Source organism: Protopterus annectens, chromosome 1.part2, assembly GCF_019279795.1.
Source record: "Protopterus annectens isolate FY-2018-M chromosome 1.part2, PAN1.0, whole genome shotgun sequence".
Taxonomy (NCBI): domain Eukaryota; kingdom Metazoa; phylum Chordata; order Ceratodontiformes; family Protopteridae; genus Protopterus; species Protopterus annectens.
This window is the reverse complement of record NC_056727.1, coordinates 344,935,291-344,955,345: the sequence shown is the minus strand read 5'-3', so window position 1 is coordinate 344,955,345 and position 20,055 is coordinate 344,935,291. Positions and strand designations below refer to the sequence as shown.

Below are 20,055 nucleotides of genomic sequence, written 5' to 3'. Positions count from 1 at the left end.
CACAAGCATGTAAATGTAAAGGAACACATACACAGGCATGTAAATGGAAAGGAACACAGACACAAGCATGTAAATGTAAAGGAACACCGACACAAGCACATAAATGTAAAGGAGCAAAGACACAAGCATGTAAATGTAAAGGAACACAGGCACAAGCACGTAAATGTAAAGGAACACAAACACAAGCACGTAAATGTAAAGGAACACAGACACAGGCATGTAAATGTAAAGGAACAAAGACACAAGCACGTAAATGTAAAGGAACACAGACACAAGCATGTAAATGTAAAGGAACACAGACACAAGCAAATAAATGTTAAGGAACACAGACACAAGCACGTAAATGTAAAGGAACACAGACACAAGCACGTAAATATAAAGGAACACAGACACAAGCACGTAAATGTAAAGGAACATAGACACAAGCATTTAAATGTAAAAGAACACAGACACAAGTATGTAAATAAAAAAGGAACACAGACACAAGCATGTAAATAAAAAAGGAACACAGACACAGGCACATAAATGTAAAGGAACAAAGACACAGGCATGTAAATGTAAAGGAACACAGACACAGGCACAGACATGTAAAGAAACACAGAAACAAGCATGTAAATGTAAAGGAACACAGACACAAGCATGTAAATGTAAAGGAACACAAACACAAGCACGTAAATGTAAAGGAACACAGACACAAGCATGTAAATGTAAAGGAACACAGACACAAGCATGTAAATGTAAAGGAATACAGACACAGGCACATAAATGTAAAGGAACACAGACACTAGCATGTAAATGTAAAGGAAAACAGACACAAGCATGTAAATGTAAAGGAACACAGACACAAGCACGTAAATGTAAAAGAACACAGACACAAGCACGTAAATGTAAAGGAACACAGACACAAGCAAGTAAATGTAAAGGAACACAGACACAAGCCCATAAATGTAAAGGAACAGAGACACAAGCACTTAAATGTAAAGGAAAACAGACATAAGCACGCAAATGTAAAATAACACAGACACAGGCACAGAAATGAAAAGGAACACAGACACAAGCACATAAATGTAAAGGAACACAGACAAAAGCACATAAATGTAAAGGAACACAGACACAAGCACATAAATGTAAAGAAACACAGACACAAGCATGTAAATGTAAAGGAACACAGACACAAGCACATAAATGTAATGGAACACAGACACAAGCACGTAAATGTAAAGGAACACAGACACAAGCATAGGCACATAAATGTAAAAGAACACAGACACAAGCACGTAAATTTAAAGGAACACAGACACAAGCACGTAAATGTAAAGGAACACAGACACAAGCATGTAAATGAAAAGAACGCAGACACAAGCACGTAAATGTAAAGGAACACAGACACAAGCATGTAAATGTAAAGGAACACAGACACAAGCATGTAAATATAAAGGAACATGGACACAAGCACGTAAATGTAAAGGAACACAGACACAAGCATGTAAATGTAAAGGAACACAGACACGAGCATGTAAATGTAAAGGAACACAAACACAAGCACAAAAATGTAAAGGAACACAGACACAAGCATATAAATGTAAAGGAACACAGAAACAAGCATGTAAATGTAAAATAACACATACACAGGCACATAAATGTAAAGGAAGACAGACACAAGCATGCAAATGTAAAGGAATACAGACACAGACACATAAATGTAAAGGAACACAGACACAGGCATGTAAATGTAAAGGAACACAGACACAAGCACGTAAATGTAACTGAACACAGACACAAGCACGTAAATGTAAAGGAACACAGACACAAGCATGTCAATTTAAAGGAACACAGACACAAGCACGTAAATATCAAGGAACACAGACACAAGCACGTAAATATAAAGGAACACAGACACTAGCATGTAAATGTAAAGGAACACAGACACAAACATGTAAATGTAAAGGAACACAGACACAAGCACGTAAATGTAAAGGAACACAGTCACAAGCATGTAAATGTAAAGGAACACAGACACAAGCATGTAAATGTAAAGGAACACAGACACAAGCACATAAATCTAAAGGAACACAGTCACAAGCAAGTAAATGTAAAGGAACACAGACACAAGCACGTAAATCTAAAGGAACACAGACCCAAGCATGTAAATGTAAAAGAACAGAGAGCCCAGTGTCTGTCATTCTTAAAGTGTATTAGTTCTGGTTTAAGCACTTGGGCTTCAGGCCAGTTATTTTACATTAAGAAGGTTCGTGGTCTGCACTCTTGTGGGAGAAGAGGCTGGACTTTGCTCTTCTGAGCTGGGAATTTCTGGTTAAAGGTTTATAATGCCTGAATATTTGAACTGTATCTTACTGAAATTGGTACACCTTGTTTGCTGTAGCATAGACTAGATCCAGGCCTGCTGAATCTAGCTTTGTTTATATGCTTGTTGTTTGTTTGCTTGTTATTTCCCTGGAATGCTAATTCCACCTAATACGCAGCTTCTCAGCACTTCTGTGGATCACTAGTGATATCTGCATTGCTTACTGTACTTATTTCCTTGTTTCACTTGAAAGAAAGTTACTGTTTGTCGTTTTTGCATTTAAGTTACCTGTAACACATTGCACTTAAGTTACCTGGCACTTGCTCACTAAAGCAATTATATAAGTCAGCACTAAAAATTAAAAGCACTACACCCTCACTCCCCAGTGGCCCTCGTTTTCAATTATAAAGGAATTCCCAATATTATTCCAGCATGTCCAAAGGTCAGTTGTCAATCTCCTCTCCAGTCCAGCTGGTGAATCTGGGAATCTTGAGGCAATGTTACAACTGCCTCATGTACACAGACAACTCTCTCCTCCTCCCAACAAATTCCAACACATGTGAGAGATGCAACCATATAGCCAAACTGGAGGCTAAGCTCTCTCAACTCAGTACTGGCATAACCAGTCAGGAGGAGAAGGAAACCACACTCACTACAATTCCAGTCTCACATAGACCTACCACGACAGCAAACCAAACACATAATCACACAAAAACATACTCGGAGGCTCTAAATAAAGATCTGCCTAAGCAGCAGAGACCTCCAAAGCAGACACCCAAGCAACCGCTACCCCAAAACAAAACACGTGCAACACATATCTCACAAAGCCAGTGTGCTGAACAGTCACAGCCCTTAAGACTAAACAACACACCTGATACACTTGTAATAGGTGACTCTATCGTCAGGCACACTGACGTCCCGCTCACCAGGCTGAATAAGGAGAGGGTCACGGTGAGCAGCCTGTCGGGCGCTAGGATCCGCCACATAACACAATCAATCAGGTCACTCCAAGGCAAGTACAAATATGACTCAGTCATTGTCCATGCTGGTGGGAATGACCTGAGACATACCTCCCTGGACTACATGAAAAGAGACATAGAGGAGCACTCTGAGCATGTAGCCCAGGCCGGTATGACCCTGACCTTGAGTAGCATCTTACCCTCACCAAGAATGATGCCACAATATGAAGACAAGATGATCAATTTCAACAATTGGCTTAAGTACTGGTGTCATTCAAAGGGGATCCAATGCCTGTCAGCTTGGGATGATATGCTCGATAAGCCACGATGCTTCGCTAGGCACGGCTTGCATCTGTCACCCCTGGGCTTTTGGATATTGGCAAAGGCTCTTGATACCCCCATAGTGTCTTTTTTAGGCAAGGCTCAAAAGACAAACCCACCTCCATAGGTATCACAAGGGATAAGAAACTAAGAGCAATGCTACTCAATGCCAGAAGTCTAAACCTCAAGATGCACGCACTCGAAACTCTCCTTAGCATGGAGAACATCGATATCTGTGCAGTAACAGAAACCTGATTCAGGGCTCCCGAGAGCACCCCAGCACTACCAGGTTATACCTCATACCATGCTTTTCGGCCCCAAAACTTGGACCGAACCACAAAAGGAGGGGGAGTATCGATATTCATCAAAGATACCCACACCTCCAGGTTGGTGGCAAAGCACGAAGCACCAGGGACTATCCATGTGCAACTAACAGTGGGTAAAACTGCCTTCCAGTTTATAGCCTGCTACAGACTACCCTCCCAAACCCAGGAACTTCACTCAGCCTTCCTGAGAACACTAGAAAATATGAAGGTCTCTCCAAACACCATTATATTGGGCGACTTCAACTACCCAAACATAGACTGGGAGCATTACTCTAGCTCAAAAACTCTAGCCCAAAGGTTCCTAGAATTTATAAACTCAAATGCTATGGAACAACTTGTTACCACTCCCACAAGAGGGGAAAACATACTGGACCTGATCATCACCAACATGGGGACTCTATGCTCCAGACCAGAAGTGTATCCCTCACTGGTAAGATCAGACCATAAACTAATCTCACTGGATATTCACATCCCAACCCCACCCTCTGCCCAGAAAACCACAGTGAAAAACTTCTCTAAAGCAAATTTCACACTCCTCAAAACTGCGGTGGAATCCTTCAAAGCCTGTGAAAAATACGGCCTAGACCGCAGAATCCTTTATAAACTCATTCTATGAACACCTTCAGGAATGCATGGATCATGCGATCCCAAATAAAACCAAGACCCAATCCTCCAAAGGCAGATGTCCTGTCTGGTGGACCCCAGCCATAAACAAACTATACAATAGAAGGAGGAAGTTACTACATGATAGAGCAAAATCCCAAAAAGGGAAGGCATCTCTGATCAGTATTAGCAAAAAACTACGGGCACTCATAAAATTGTCTGAGGCCAGCTTCGAGAGAAAAATTGCACAGGACACTAAGGATAATCACAAGGCTTTCTTTAGTTATGTTAGGAACCTGGGTGGTAATTCCCAGATATGCTCAGAATTAGTCCAAAATGACAAAAAATACACCGAACCCACAGACATTGCCAACATCCTAGCTGACAGGTTCAGCGCAAACTTCTCCCCCCCCATCCCCACCAAAAGGGCAAATATCTATCCCAGCAGAGTGCTGCCCTGCTGACATCTCAGATGCTCAGGTAAGAGCCGCCCTCTCCAAAGCAAAAAACACAGCATCAATGGGACCAGACGGTGTCCCAGGCTGCGTCCTACATGAACTCCAAGAAGAGCTAAACCCAAACATAAAACTACTGTTCAATCTCAGCCTTACTACAGGATATGTGCCCAAAGAGTGGCGTACAGCAACAGTGGTCCCTCTCCATGAAGGTGGTGCCTCAACGGATCCTGGAAACTATTGTCCCATAAGCCTGACTAGCTTGGTCTGCAAAGCTATGGAAAGGATCATCATGGACCTCATAAATAAAGATATTGGGGACCTACAGACACTGGATCCTACCCAGTTCAGCTTTGTTAAGGGCAGATCCTGCCTCTTAAACCTGGTTGATTTCTTTGAAACAGTCACCAAGGCCATTGACGAGGGGAAGGTGGTCCACACAGCCTACCTGGACCTCGCAAAAGCCTTCGATACAATACCCCACTCGGGCATTATAGATAAGCTCACCAGCTTAAATATAAACCCCTATGTCACTAGATGGATTGCAAACTGGCTCAAGGACAGAACCCACATGGTTAGAATTGCTGGAGCCATGTCAGACTCCAAACCAGTTACAAGTGGTGTCCCACAAGGCTCAGTCCTGGGACCTCTCTTGTTCGGTATATATTTCTCAGAGGTACAGGCCAACACGGAAGGACTGTGGCCGACCAGGTTCGCAGATGACTGCAAACTGGGCGCCATAATCGACTCTCCAGCCCACACAAGCATCCTCCAAAAGGGCCTCATAGAAACAGACAACTGGTGCCAGAGCCATGGCCTCAAGCTAAATGCCAAAAAGTGTATAGTCATCCCCTTTGGCAAAAACAAAGTGCCCACAAATTACCACATAGGTGGTAATCCATTAAGTACAGAAGAAGTAATTAGGGACCTGGGGACCCAAGTTGATAGCAATCTCTCATATGACAATCACGTGGCCAAAGTGGTTAGAAAAACATTTTATATAGCCCACCTAATCATGAAGGGATTCACATCTTGATCAGGGGAGGTCATCTTGCCTCTTAACTCATCCCTCATCAGGCCCATAACTGAGTACAATGCCCCTTTTGGGATGTACCTTACCAGACACCTGTAGCAAATGGAAAGACCACAAAAGTACCTCATCAAGAGGATCAAAGGGCTCACACAGATGCCATATGCTGCCCAGTTAAAGAAACTCCAGCTCTACTCAGTGGCATACCGCCTGTTCAGAGGCGATCTGTGCCTGACGTATAAAGCCATGTCCAACCCGGAATTAATGGACATGCTGCACCTCAGAAAATCCAAATCCCATCGAGCTACGCATTCAAGAGACTTGAACCTCAGCACTGAAATAAATAGGAGATGCTGGAGGGACAGATTCATAACCCAGAGGCTCCCTTCACTCTGGAATAAAATCCCAGTCCAGGTTAGGCAGAGTCCCTCATTGACTCTCTTCAAGAGGAATCTTGATGAGTGGATGGGAGATCGTAGGTTTACCCCAGGTATCACTTCTGTGTCACTGTTAGATAGAGGCACAGTATACTAACCTCGAAAAAGGGCATAGCAAAATAAATTTCAAATGGGTTGCGAAAGCCAAACACATTCTGGCTAGGCTTATAAATGCCCTAGGGCAGATAGCCAAGTATGAACCTATGAACCTATAAATGCAAAGGAACACAGACACATGCATGTCAATGTAAAGGAACACAGATACAAGCATGTAAATGTAAAGGAACACAGACACAAGCACGGAAATGTAAAGGAACACAGACACAAGCACGTAAATGTAAAGGAACACAGACACAGGCATGTAAATGTAAAGGAACACAGACACAAGCATGTAAATGTAAAGGAACACCAACACAAGCATGTAAATGTAAAGGAACAAAGACACAAGCATGTAAATGTAAAGGAACACAGACACAAGCACGTAAATGTAAAGGAACACAGACACAAGCATTCAAATGTAAAGGAACACAGACACAAGCATGCAAATGTAAAAGAACACAGACACATAAATGTAAAGGAACACAGACACAAGCATGCAAATGTAAAGGAATACAGACACAGGCAGATAAATGTAAAGGAACACAGACACAGGCATGTAAATGTAAAGGAACACAGACACAAGCACATAAATGTAATGGAACACAGACACAAGCACGTAAATGTAAAGGAATGCAGACACAAGCATGTAAATGTAAAGGAACACAGACACAAGCATGTAAATGTAAACAAACACAGACACAGGCACATAAATGTAAAGGAACACAGACACAAGCATGTAAATGTAAAGGAACACAGACCCAAACATGTAAATGTAAAGGAACACAGACACAAGCACATAAATGTAAAGGAACACAGACATAAGCATGTAAATGTAAAAGAACACAGACACTGGCACATAAATGTAAAGGAACACAGACACAAGCATGTAAATGTAAAGGAACACAGACACAAACATGTAAATGTAAAGGAACACAGACACAAGCACATAAATGTAAAGGAACACAGACACAAGCATGTAAATGTAAAAGAACACAGGCACATACATTTAATGGAACACAGACACAAGCATGTAAATATAAAGGAACACAGACACAAGCATGTAATTGTAAAGGAACACAGACACAAGCATGTAAATGTAAAGGAACACAGACACAGGCATGTAAATGTATAGGAGCACAGACACAAGCATGTAAATGTAAAGGAACACAGACACAAGCATTTAAATGTAAAGGAACACAGACACAAGCACATAAATGTAAAGGAACACAGACACAAGCATGTAAATGTAAAGGAACACAGACACAAGCATGTAAATGTAAAGAAACACAGACACAAGCATGTAAATATAAAATAACACAGACACAAGCATGTATATGTAAAGGAACACAGACACAATCACATAAATGTATAGGAACACAGACACAAGCATGTAAATGTAAAGGAACACAGACACAAGCATGTAAATGTAAAAGAACACAGACACAAGCATGTAAATGTAATAGAACACAGACACAAGCATGTAAATGTAAAGGAACAAAGACACAAGTATGTAAATGTAAAGGAACACAGACACAGGCACATAAATGTCAAGGAGACATGTTCCCTTATCAAGGCACTCAACTCTCTAAATCACCTTTCATCCCCAGGACTACTTAAACTTGTTACGGACAATGCCACAGTTATGTGGTACATAAAAGCATGACAGGGAACCAGGTCTTACCTCCTTGTAGACTAGACATGTTATTATGGGATGCAGCTTTCCAGAAGAATGCCACCCTACTCTCTGCATTCTGTCAGAGCAAAATTGTGTGGCAGACCAGCTGGGCAGGAGAAAGGCAGACTTTCATGAATGGCAAGTAGATTGGAGGTCTTCCAAGATCTGATCCATCTGTGAGGAGTTCCTCAAATAAGTCCTTTTACCTTCCCAATGAACAAATCAGCTGGCAAAGTTCTGTTCCAAGACTTCATGCATGAAGGCCTGGAAGACAGATGCTTTGTCCTTTCCTTGAACAGGAATATTCCTGTATGCTTTTCTACTCTTTCTGATATTCAAGGTAATTCTGAAGATTCAGAAGAATCCCCCAAGACCATTGTGGTGACTTCCCTTCCAACTCAGACAATAGTGTTTATCCCTTCTTTTGGAACTGGCTAGAGGCAATTACCACAACATTCCTCACAGACTGGAACTAGTCATACAAGAACAGAGACAAAAGAGGTAATTGGGAACATATTTTTTCAGATTGCAATGAGTTGGCAGACTTTAAAAATTCCCTGCAGACTACTCTGTCAGAAATACTGGGAGAGCAAATCGGTGTAAATAAGGAAATTATTTTTTTGATCTGTGATACAGAATTGGAATTGCCTAGGTATAGTAAGGCCTTGGTGAGTTTAATTCTGGTGGCTGCCGAAACAGCATTTACTAGAAAATGGAAATCAAAGTCTTAACCAACTATACTAAAAGCAGTAAATATAGTAACAGAGATAAAACAACTTGAAGTGGGACCTTCAGAAAAGAGTTGGAACAAATTGCATGGGAAAATAGAATGGTAGGAACAATACATGCAGAATAATGTTTTGAAGGAGGAATGAGGTTTAGGGAAAGGTAGGAATTGAATGTGCTTTGCAATGTTTGATTGACAATAACTGGATAGATTATAAGTGACGTATAATGTCTGAAACTGAAAATATGTCAGTCTGGTTTATTTTCTTTTATATAAATGTACAATTGCCTATGTTATAAGTGATAATTTAATAAAGATGTTTCTTATTAAAAAAAAAAAGAACAGGGACATTTTATACATCCCAATCCCAAACAACTTTAACTGACTACCTGGATCTTATGGTCTTAGTACCTTTTAGGCACTTGCCTACTGAGGACGTGCAGGAGATACTAATGGAGCAAGAAAGCCCTCTACTAGAAAATCATATATTAGCAAATAGAAAATGAAATCAAATGCCTACATAGTGGAATAGTTGGTGCCAAAAACATAACTTGAACCCAATCAGAGTAGTGTTTCACCTGTTTTACAATATTTGTGTGAGTTGTTTTTCTATTTGCCTGTCTTACTTCTCTGTCAAGGTTCATTTGTTTACCATTTCAGCAAGTCTGCCCATGGATCCCCCTTTTTTAAGGCATTCCCATATCAAGATATTTTTAGAGGGGTTTTACATAACAGACCTCCAAGAAAACCATTGGCTCCTTGTGTTAGAGAAGCTAACACTTGCTCCATTTGAACAACCTCATCTGGCTGACTTGAGGTTCTTAACAAAGAAAAGAGTTATACTCCTTGCTCTCACTGCCTCAAGTAGAATATCTGAGTTGTAAGCCCTTATAGTAGGCATATCTGGCCTTAGGCATAGGCCAACTAGGTGGCCGCCTAGAGTGCCACTCTATCACGTGCATTTTTCCAGGAATCTGGATGGTATAGGTAAACCAGCATGGGGACACTGAGTGGTGTTGAAGGAGCTGTGGAGACCTTCTGCCTACAGCACCAGTTGGCCAAAGGCCGGTCCTGATGGTAGGTCAACATTATTTCATTTTCTACAGGACTGGGTTTCATTTAGAACTAATCCTTCTTTTATGTTTTAACTAAAAAGATAATCTGCTTAGACAAACGCTTTTCCACTCGCTTTATTAAAATAAAAGTAAAACGTTAACAAATTTAAATAACGCTTTTCGTCCAAATCAATGATCGGACTTCTTCAGACAAACTGACAAACATCTGAATAGTAGTAGAAACTTATTTAAATAGTTCATTTTCGCGCCATGATTGTAAACCATGACGTAATTTCTTAAAGTGAGACTGCTGCTATTGCTACTACAATTTAAAGTATGATGATAGTATTATAGATGTTCATTAAGATTCTATTGCTGCGATTTGTTATCGCTATTAAACAAATCCATTTATTTATTAAAAATAAAAAATTACTTGTATTATGATTTAGTATGATGAAAATGATTTTAAAAAATAATAAATAAAACATTAATGATCTTAAAAAATCTCATCAAATTGATTTTAATACATTATTTATACCTAGAGAGCGTTAATATAAATAAGTAAATAAATAAATAGTGGTGTGCAGAAATTTAAAATAAAAAACTATTATAATAAAATGTTGAAAATTGAAGATTGAAAATGATTCTTCCGATAGACTTTTATTTAATTTTATTTTATTACTAACATATCTGTTATAGAGGTAGTGGTAAGAATTAATAAATTAATGGTTGTGAGATGAATATGGTGCTAGTTAGTTATTCTATGCTCTATATATATCATTTTTTATTATGTTTGTTTTCATTTCTATTTTTATTTTATTTTAATATGAATTATCTCTCTAAACTTCATAATTTTAAGAGACACAGTATGCATAAATGGAACTAAAATTCAAACTAAGGGGAAACATAATTGCAACTCAAAAGGGGTTGTTTATGTAGCAATCTGTCAGGCCTGCCCGTCGTTTTATATAGGCAAGACGGAGCATAGGCTGAGAGACAGAGTGTATGAACATCTAAGAAGCATTCATTTGCATAAGGAAGACAACGCCTTAGCAAGACATATTATGGATCATCGTGAACATAACTTTTGTTTCAAAGTAATCCATCAAGTAAAGCAAGACATTTTAGGGGGACCTTTTAACCTCCTGCTGGAAAAAAGCAAATTATTATGGCAGATTCGGCTCAATGCCTTTATGTACCCTGGTTTAAATGAGAAATGTTCATTAATGTGTCTCTTAAAATTATGAAGTTTAGAGAGATAATTCATATTAAAATAAAATAAAAATAGAAATGAAAACAAACATTATAAAAAATGATATATATAGAGCATAGAATAACTAACTAGCACCATATTCATCTCACAACCATTAGTTTATTAATTCTTACCACTACCTCTATAACAAATATGTTAGTAATAAAAGAAAATTAAATAAAAGTCTATCGGAAGAATCATTTTCAATCTTCAATTTTCAACATTTTATTATAATAGTTTTTTATTTTAAATTTCTGCACACCACTATTTATTTATTTACTTATTTATATTAACGCTCTCTAGGTATAAATAATGTATTAAAATCAATTTGAAGAGATTTTTTAAGATCATTAATGTTTTATTTATTATTTTTTAACATAATTTTCATAATACTAAATCATAATACAAGTAATTTTTTATTTTTAATAAATAAATGGATTTGTTTAATAGCAATAACAAATCGCAGCAATAGAATCTTAATGAACATCTATAATACTATCATCATACTTTAAATTGTAGTAGCAATAGCAGCAGTCTCACTTTAAGAAATTACGTCATGGTTTACAATCATGGCGCAAAAATGAGCTATTTAAATAAGTTTCTACTACTATTCAGATGTTTGTCAGTTTGTCTGAAGAAGTCCGATCATTGATTTGGACGAAAATCGTTATTTAAATTTGTTAACATTTTACTTTTATTTTAATAAAGCGAGTGGAAAAGCATTTGCCTAAGCGGATTATCTTTGTAGTTAAAGTTTGTGGTTTCGTAGTTGTTTTGCCTTCTTTTATGTTTAACGTATTCACTCCAATGGGGCTCAGGAAGTTTGCACTGTAACTTCCAACAGGCAAAGCCGAAGCCTTTAGACAAAATCAAATTATGTCCTCACATGTCAAACAAATGTTCATATCTCTGAAACCATCGGGCTTATGAAAGAAGTATAAATGGCAAAGTCTTCAGCACAAACTATTTGTATAGTAGTAGTATTCTTTAGGTTCTAGGTCTTCAAACAAATTATATGTCACAGTAAACACAGTAACTATTACATTTGTAATATTTTGTAAACAACTTATAATATCTCAGCAACCACTCAAGTTACACACATACTGTCAGCAGCATTTTATTCATTTAGCTGATAACTTTCATATGAGGTTAAGGAGTTCTGTTTGTGTACTTGGTTGTTGAGATATTTAGAAAAATGTGAAAATTATATCTATATAAATTAATACCACAAAACAACAGTTAGTATCTATTTACTTGCACTAGACAGAGGTAAAATATTAATGCAGTTGAGTTTGCCACTGTGTAAGCTTTAAGATGAAATCTTGTAAAACCTTATACATGGCATGGTTTTGGAATTATTGATGCAAATATGAACAAGCAATATTTGATGCCTGGGGGTGTCAGCAAGAGTTTACTGCAGATGCACCTGAAGACTTCACTTAGATGTAATAGGTTCATAGGTACAAAGGTGTTTACTAGGCTAATGACCACAAGTTCTGATACACTTGATAAGTGTAAGCATGGGCCTGGGAGATGAACCATTTACATGTTACCTTTGTCTATTAGAGACATAGGTTCCAAATCAGGGATGATCTTCCGGTTTCCCATCTAGTTGTCCAAGTTGCACTTGAATTGGGTTAGGGAGGAACTCAGCTTCACATGGATGGGGGGGCTGTTCCATAGATGGGGTAGTCTTTGGGATACATACCTATCTCTCCAGAAGGTCCTATTTATATTACAGGCAAGGTTTAAGTCTTTAGAATGGGTAATTCTGGTGCTGTTTGTTTCATGGATATGCAGTTAATGAGTTAAAATGGCATTCAGATTTGCTTAAAGTCAAACTATCCATATCCCTGTGTTATTCCTTGAGCCCCAACATGGGGGAGAAAGGATACCTTATATATTGGATTTCCACAGACAGTTCAGATACTATCCTGACATTAAAATTTTTTTTCAGAACTTTCACTCAGTTGTTCATTTCTTGCTAAGGTAAGAAGAAGGGACAACCTGTGTCAAAGCAAACTACTTCCAAATGGATCTCTAAGGCTATTACCTTTGTTATTCCCACCTCAACAAAACTGTTCAGGTCAAGGTTAAGCAATATTCTATCATAACTTGGTTTCATCTATGGCTTTTTGGGGAGAGTTGAATTATAGAAGTATTCTAGAAGCATCAGCTTTGTCCTCTGTACATACTTTTACAAAGCACAACAAGCCAGATTCCTTTTCCAGGTCTAGGTCAAGTGTTGCTGGAATCATTCTCCAGGGCTTCCTGGACCTTTCTTCTTCTACCTCCAAGTTGTTCTAAGCTATGGTAATGTACCCATGCAACTGAGCCTATGATAACAATGATCAATAAAAAGAACATATTTCAGTTGTGTAAATAAATTTACCATGGCAGTAGATGCTCAGATGATCACTGTTGCAGTAGCCACTCCCTCCATCCACCCCTCCTTGTTTTTTGGTGTGTTTTTTGTTTGAAGTGTATAGGCATTTGATTTTTTTTTTGTTTTTTGTTTTTTGTATTCATAGCAATGTCTCCTCAGGGTTCAGCCTCCCTCTCTAAGTTGACATGAAATCTCTGAAGGTATTGGCACCCAAGCCTGTCTTTTTAGCCAGCTCAGCTCAAGCTAAGGTTTGAGTGAGCAGAAGGTGCCCTGAAGCTTTGCAGGATATAAAATATATAGCTTAGGCTACTACAGCAGGGATCATTTGAACATCTATTGTTACAGTAAATTTGCCTGCACAACTGTACTTTTCTACAACCAAAATGATTACATGCAAGTTTGCATTTTATTTCAATATTATTTTCTACAGTTGGGCGGAAAACTCATAATACAGATTTAAGTAGCAAAGTCTGTGTCTGTGCCTATGTATGTGTGTTTTTTTAATCAAGCTCAGAAACCAGCATTTATTGTCCCCAACACTCTAGGAAGGAAAAGCAAGCATGGACTCTGGTTTTAGTCTATTTCTGACTATAGTGCTGACAGCTCAGTGTATAAATTTTATTCTAAATGTTGAAATTGCCAGCCTGTTTTCACTATATCCACTTTCACAATATAAAGTGCACATTAAGCTGGCTGGACTATGACCAGAAATAGACTGAAACCATAGAGTCCATGCCATACAGCAATCACGGCCGGCCTTAGGCATAGGCAAACTTGGCAACCACCTAGGGCACCATACAGGCCAGTCTTGTAAAGGGCGCAATTTTTATTTAGCTATTTTTCTCAGGCTGGCCATAAAGTTTGCACTCTTCTTGGTGCCCTGTTTCTAAGTCAAGAGCACTGGAACCATAGCGCAAGGGGAGGGGGGGTGAGTTCCTGCCCACTTTTACAGATGCAGCTGTAGGCTTCAACAATTTAAACAACAAAAAAGTTCTTTACTACGAGGTACAAGTCTTCTTCTTTAAGGAGGAATATGCGTGTGTCATGACGTCTGCATGGATCTAAATGGATTCTGCAGTACGGAGTGAAATTTAAGCGTGCGGTTCCCTTAGCTACGTTTTGGATTAATCCTGTCCTAAGTCTGTGTGTCCGCATGTGGCCGTTTACAAAGAAGGTAAGTGTGTATATGTGTGTAATTTTAAACAGTTTCTGTATAAGACTTAAAGTGTGTGTGTAACTGTATTTACTAAGTAGATCCTTACAAACATAGTTAAAAGTCCATTTGCACTGATTGGATACTTTTGCTAGCAATGGCGTAACTGAGCAAATAAACCATATACAGTTATGAGCTAAATACTGCAGTTGCAAAAATAACGGAACATTTTTGATGAAAAATGTTTGGCATCTGTAAGAGCTGTTGGACTGGAGTTCTGAATGGAAAATCAAATATTTCAGTGGTCGTTTGTTGTGACTGACAAAGTGCATGTTTTCCCTAAGCTTTTAAAGCCACAAAAAATCCTAAGTTTTAACTGCGATTTCTCTTTTTCAGCAAATGCCTTACTATAGTGTAAGAATTAGTTCATAACCATAACCATTATTTGCAATGTCCAGCAATTATTTCCTGTGGCAGTATACCGATTGGCTGGTGTAAGCAAACGCATTTTCTTACATCATGCCAGTCAGCAATGTGAATAGTTTGAGGTGCTGGGGGAAGGGGGCAGGACCAAAGTTTGTGATGCTGCATGGCGCACAACTCCATTCTTCATGCCCAGCCTGCCACTGGTGTGGTTCCAGCCCCTTAAGAGTAATATTGGAGACCCATAAGCTAAAAATGATACAACCATGCAGCTAATTGGCAGGTATGGTGACACTGGTGGTGGGGGGAATGCAAAAAAAGTTTAGGAGTTAAAGTTCCTTTTGTTTGTTATTACTTTATCTTTCTAACTCATGTTTGCAATTCATTTTAAGACTTTTTTAATGTACCATCTTTCTTATGTAGTTCTTGCTTAGTTCTCTAGCTCATGGTTCATACATAGTTCTTGTTCATTTTCTCTAGTTCTTGGTTACTACATAGTTTTTGTTTAGTTCTTTAGCTAACAGTTCCTACATAGTTCTTGTTTACTTTCTCTAGTTGGTGGTTTCTGCATAGTTCTTGTTTACTTCTCTAGCTCATGTTTCCTGTATAGTTCTTGTTCACTTCTCTGTCTCATGGTTCATACATACTTCTTGTTTAATTCTCTGTCATAGTTCCTACATAGTTCTTTAAGTTCTCTAGCTCATAGTTCCTCATGAGTCCTACATACTTCTTGTTTAATTCACTAGCTCACCGTTCCTACATAGTTTTTGTTTAGTTGTGTAGTTCACGGTTTATACCTAGTTCTTGTTTAGTTTCTCTAGGTGACAGTTCCTGCATAGTTCTGGTTTAGTTTTCTGTCTCATGGTTCATACATAGTTCTTGTTTACTTCTGTGGCTCACAGTTCCTACATAGTTGTTATTTAGTTTCTTTCTTTATTTATTTTTTATTTTATTTTACATTTGTTTACGGGAAAATCTGAATGGACATGATGTCCTTTTTCAGCAAAGGCCTGGGAAGAAACACTCCAACATTAATACATATAGAAAGTATACAAGGGTTCTTGGTGCACAGAATAGTACATATAATAATGACATTAATTATGTACAAGATATAGAACAGACCATTCAACATGTTTACATCTGTACAGAACATTTTTTACAGTTTGTATAGTAACACGATGCGTAGTATTATCAGTGATAACGCCAGATTTAAATAAAGGTATAAAGATAAAAATACAGTGTACAGAGCAGAAAAATATTACAGTGCTGAGGATGGCTCTAAATGAAGGTTATTTTTCTACCCAGGATTAGAGCAGGAGCAAATAAATGTCTTAGATAAATGTGTTTTAAGCATCTTTTTGAATTGAGAAGTGTTAGTGGTGTTTTTTTATGTTTAAAGGCAGAGAATTCCAGACTTTTAAACAAAAAAGAGGTAAAAAAACACTGAGTGAAGAAACACCAATAACCAAACCTCTCAGTCTTGGCACACTGGCCTCAAAAGGCAAAATACTTCCAAGGCACAAGTTTGTGTCACGAATAACTCCAAGTCACTGTGGATAATAGATTTATTCAGAAATAAAAGATTAACCGCATTCATTCCTCACAGGAACTTCATCAGAATGAATAAAAATTCCATTTTCACATTTAAATAACCTTCTTAATTAATTACATCATAAACAATCCCTAACTATTTGTCCATGAATTAACTACAAATAATATCAATGAAAACAGATTATACCAAAATGATACATAAAATAATATATAAAAATATATATAGACGAAATATATATATAAAGTTGTAATTTAAAAGTTTTAAAGCTCTAATTTTTAAAGTTTTAAGGCTCTCATTTTTAATGCAGGGATGATGGAATAATGTTCATTTAAGCCTGGAGGCTGCACAGGCATTTAGTTTAAGCTGCCACATTAATTCCTGAAATTCAAGGTGAGTTTCCCAGTCCCCACCCCTCTCAGGGTATACAACCTGTTCCAGAAGCCAGAACTTAAATTGTTCTTGTCTACGTACCATAGAATGTTTATAAAGGGCATTTGTGGTCTTCTCTTTACTGATCTCATAATTATGTTCATAGATCCTTTGCTTCAATTGTCTCAGTTTTTCCTATATAAAAGGAAAACCATCCTGCGCAAAATGCAAGGTAAACTACCCCTTTGGAATAACATGTAAAGTAACCATTGAAACATTAAGATGCAAAGTTGTTTGCTGGAGGCAACATCTTCATTAGTTATAGATCTCTTTAATGTGGAATTGTTCAGATGATTTCTCTTCTGCAGAGAGATTATGTGTAGTGAGTGATATTAGTGGATTGTAATGACAGAAGTCTGAGTGGCCATTTATGGTTGAAATTTTCTGAAATGTGTATTCTTGTCATTATTGGTTTATACATTTTGTTTCATTGCTTATTAAAAGAATGTTTAAAACTACAAATTTAAAACGCATTCTACAAAGCGGTGCTATATTATATAAGGAATGTAATTTAATGCAATCAGGAAGGTGAATCAAAGAACAAATAAATGTATGCATGGTTCTAAAAATGTGTGCAAGGAGTCTGTTTTAAAAACAGCCCAAAAGTAAACTTAATCCTCCACTGGCCAGATGTATTTTCTATAAATGTGGGTTATCATGCTGTTTTAGTGGCAGAGAAGTTTACTGTTCGTGCTAAGTCTTTTTTAACTGTGAGACTGTACTGTTTAAGCAAATGGCTATCTGTGTTTGTGATATTCTAGCTTAAGCTACTGTACGCAGGGAAGAGAGAGGTGACAATTCTTTCACTGAGTTGTAAGGCTTGCTCGCCTACCCCAGAGTAAATTAAACTGTTTAGATTAAATTAAGCAACTCTTTGGAACAAGAAACATGGGCTTCTATTTTCTGTGGACATGACTTTTATAGTAAAGTGTGTGTGAAGGAGCAGCAGATAAAGCAACTTTATTAAAGGAAATTTCCATCTTCACTTGCAGTTTAAACTACATTACAAAATAGCTTTTCTTCTGTACATTTAAGTAATTGAAGGAAATGACTGGAGTGAATTTCTTGGGTAGTGGTCTACCTGTGGGCGTGGCTGATAGGGATGTTTCATGAGTATGGTGTGGGTGGGGCTTAAGGGGCACCGGAGCACTACTTCGCCTAGGGCGCCATATCAGTTAAGGCCGGCCCTGACAGCAATTACAATTGTTGTTCACCACTATGTAGTTTAAGTGTTGCAATGACCAAATAACACTCAGATGCCAGAGTTTAACATTGCCTGTTAAAACTTCTATCCCCCTTTCATTTACTTATTCAGGTTTTTAGCACACAGGCAGTCTTTCTGAATGGCATACTCAAAGGCCAGGTATTCAGGTGAAAGTACATATCCCATTTGTATTTGGAATGGAGGTTGGCATAATGGTTAAGGTGTTTACCTTACAAACGTAAGGTTTGATTCTTACACGGGGTAATTGTCTAGGCCAGTGATGGCAAACCTTTTGGGTTTGGTGCGTCAAATGCTCCTGGCACAAAATAATTAATTGCAGTTCACATGAGCAAAAAATGCAAAAGCAGTGTCTTTGGTAACTCGGGTGTTGGTGATCGCTGACATGTCATCCAAAATGTTGTGATGTATGTCACCTTTGATATGCATGTCATAGGTCTGCCATCACTGGGCTAGGCTTAAAATGGTCCACAAGGGCAGTTAGCCTAGTACTAATATATGAACCTGTAAGTACTTTAATTTATAATTTTACTATGAAATTAATGTGGAATTATTCTTAAATCAGCAACAGTTGGCTGTATATGCAGCTATTCAACACATATCATATGTGTACATCATTTAGCACAGTTAACAGAAGAAGAAAAAAGCAAAAAATGCCCTTTTCAGGTCACTACATGCCCCTCAGGACCTCCACCCCCCAGACTTCAGCATCTTCCTGCACCTCTGATATTTCAAACTACATTTAAAGGATAGAAGGACCCGATTTGGAATTTGAAGATAATAACAGAATCAAATGGCTGCATTCTAACTGCTTCACATAAATGAGAAACTTCTGTTGCTATATAATTTAACAGCCACTGAAGATGTTACATTATTATTCACTGTTAAATATAGTTGACAGACATGATCAAAACAGCGTTTTAATAACTGCTATACATGCCTCTCAAGGAGGATGTGGTATTATAATCTACAGGCTTTGCTGAGTAAATACACTGACAGTCACAATGCCAGACAGTCTAGGAGCTGTACCAACATTTGCTTCTATTTTACATTCTTCCAACAAAATGTGCTTGCACTTAGCACAGAGGGTTAAGGCTGTGAACTGTAGTTTCTGTAGTAGAGGGATAGACTCCCTTCACCCTTACTTGTTTATTGTGTGACCATGAGTAAGTCTCCTGACCAGATGTTACTCCCAGGTTGCCTCTGGAAAGGGACTGTGTGTCCAGTGGGGCTATCTGGATAACACATGGGTATTATTATTATTGTCTTTCACCACATTGCTGGACAAACGTAGTGGAATGTAAGATTAAGCAATCCGTGGCACTTGGCTGGGATGGAAGGAACCCTGGAGTGATACTGGAATTGGAACTTAAGATTTGTAACCCAAAAGCACCAACTAAAATAATTAGAATTTAAGAGTATATAATCGTAAGTGTTTCGCACTGCTTAGCCCCATAAAAATGACCATGCAGTCATCATGGTACTTATTTAGTTGTTAGGCACACACTCCAGGAGAATAGCCCAAATTCCCAACTGCCCCAAAGCACTGTGTAGTTAAGTGACTTGCTCAAGATCACAATGTGGGCAAATGAAGGTTGAGTTGCTGAAACCCTGTACTCCAGGATGTAGTTTGTTAGCAGCTCATG

At 38.2% G+C, this 20,055-nt stretch overlaps 1 protein-coding gene across 1 annotated transcript; it reads left to right on the top strand.

Moving 5' to 3' along the window:
• The first annotated feature begins 6,671 nt into the window (after window positions 1–6,671).
• LOC122792359 (histidine-rich glycoprotein-like) lies at window positions 6,672–7,667 on the top strand. The gene has a single exon (XM_044060150.1). The coding sequence runs from the start codon at window positions 6,672–6,674 to the stop codon at window positions 7,665–7,667; it is 996 nt and encodes a 331-aa protein (XP_043916085.1).
• The last annotated feature ends 12,388 nt before the right edge of the window (window positions 7,668–20,055 follow it).

What these genes read in the sequence shown, in the direction of transcription:
- LOC122792359 (XM_044060150.1), top strand. Translation starts at nt 6,672, where the DNA reads ATGCATGTCAATGTAAAGGAACACAGATACAAGCATGTAAATGTAAAG.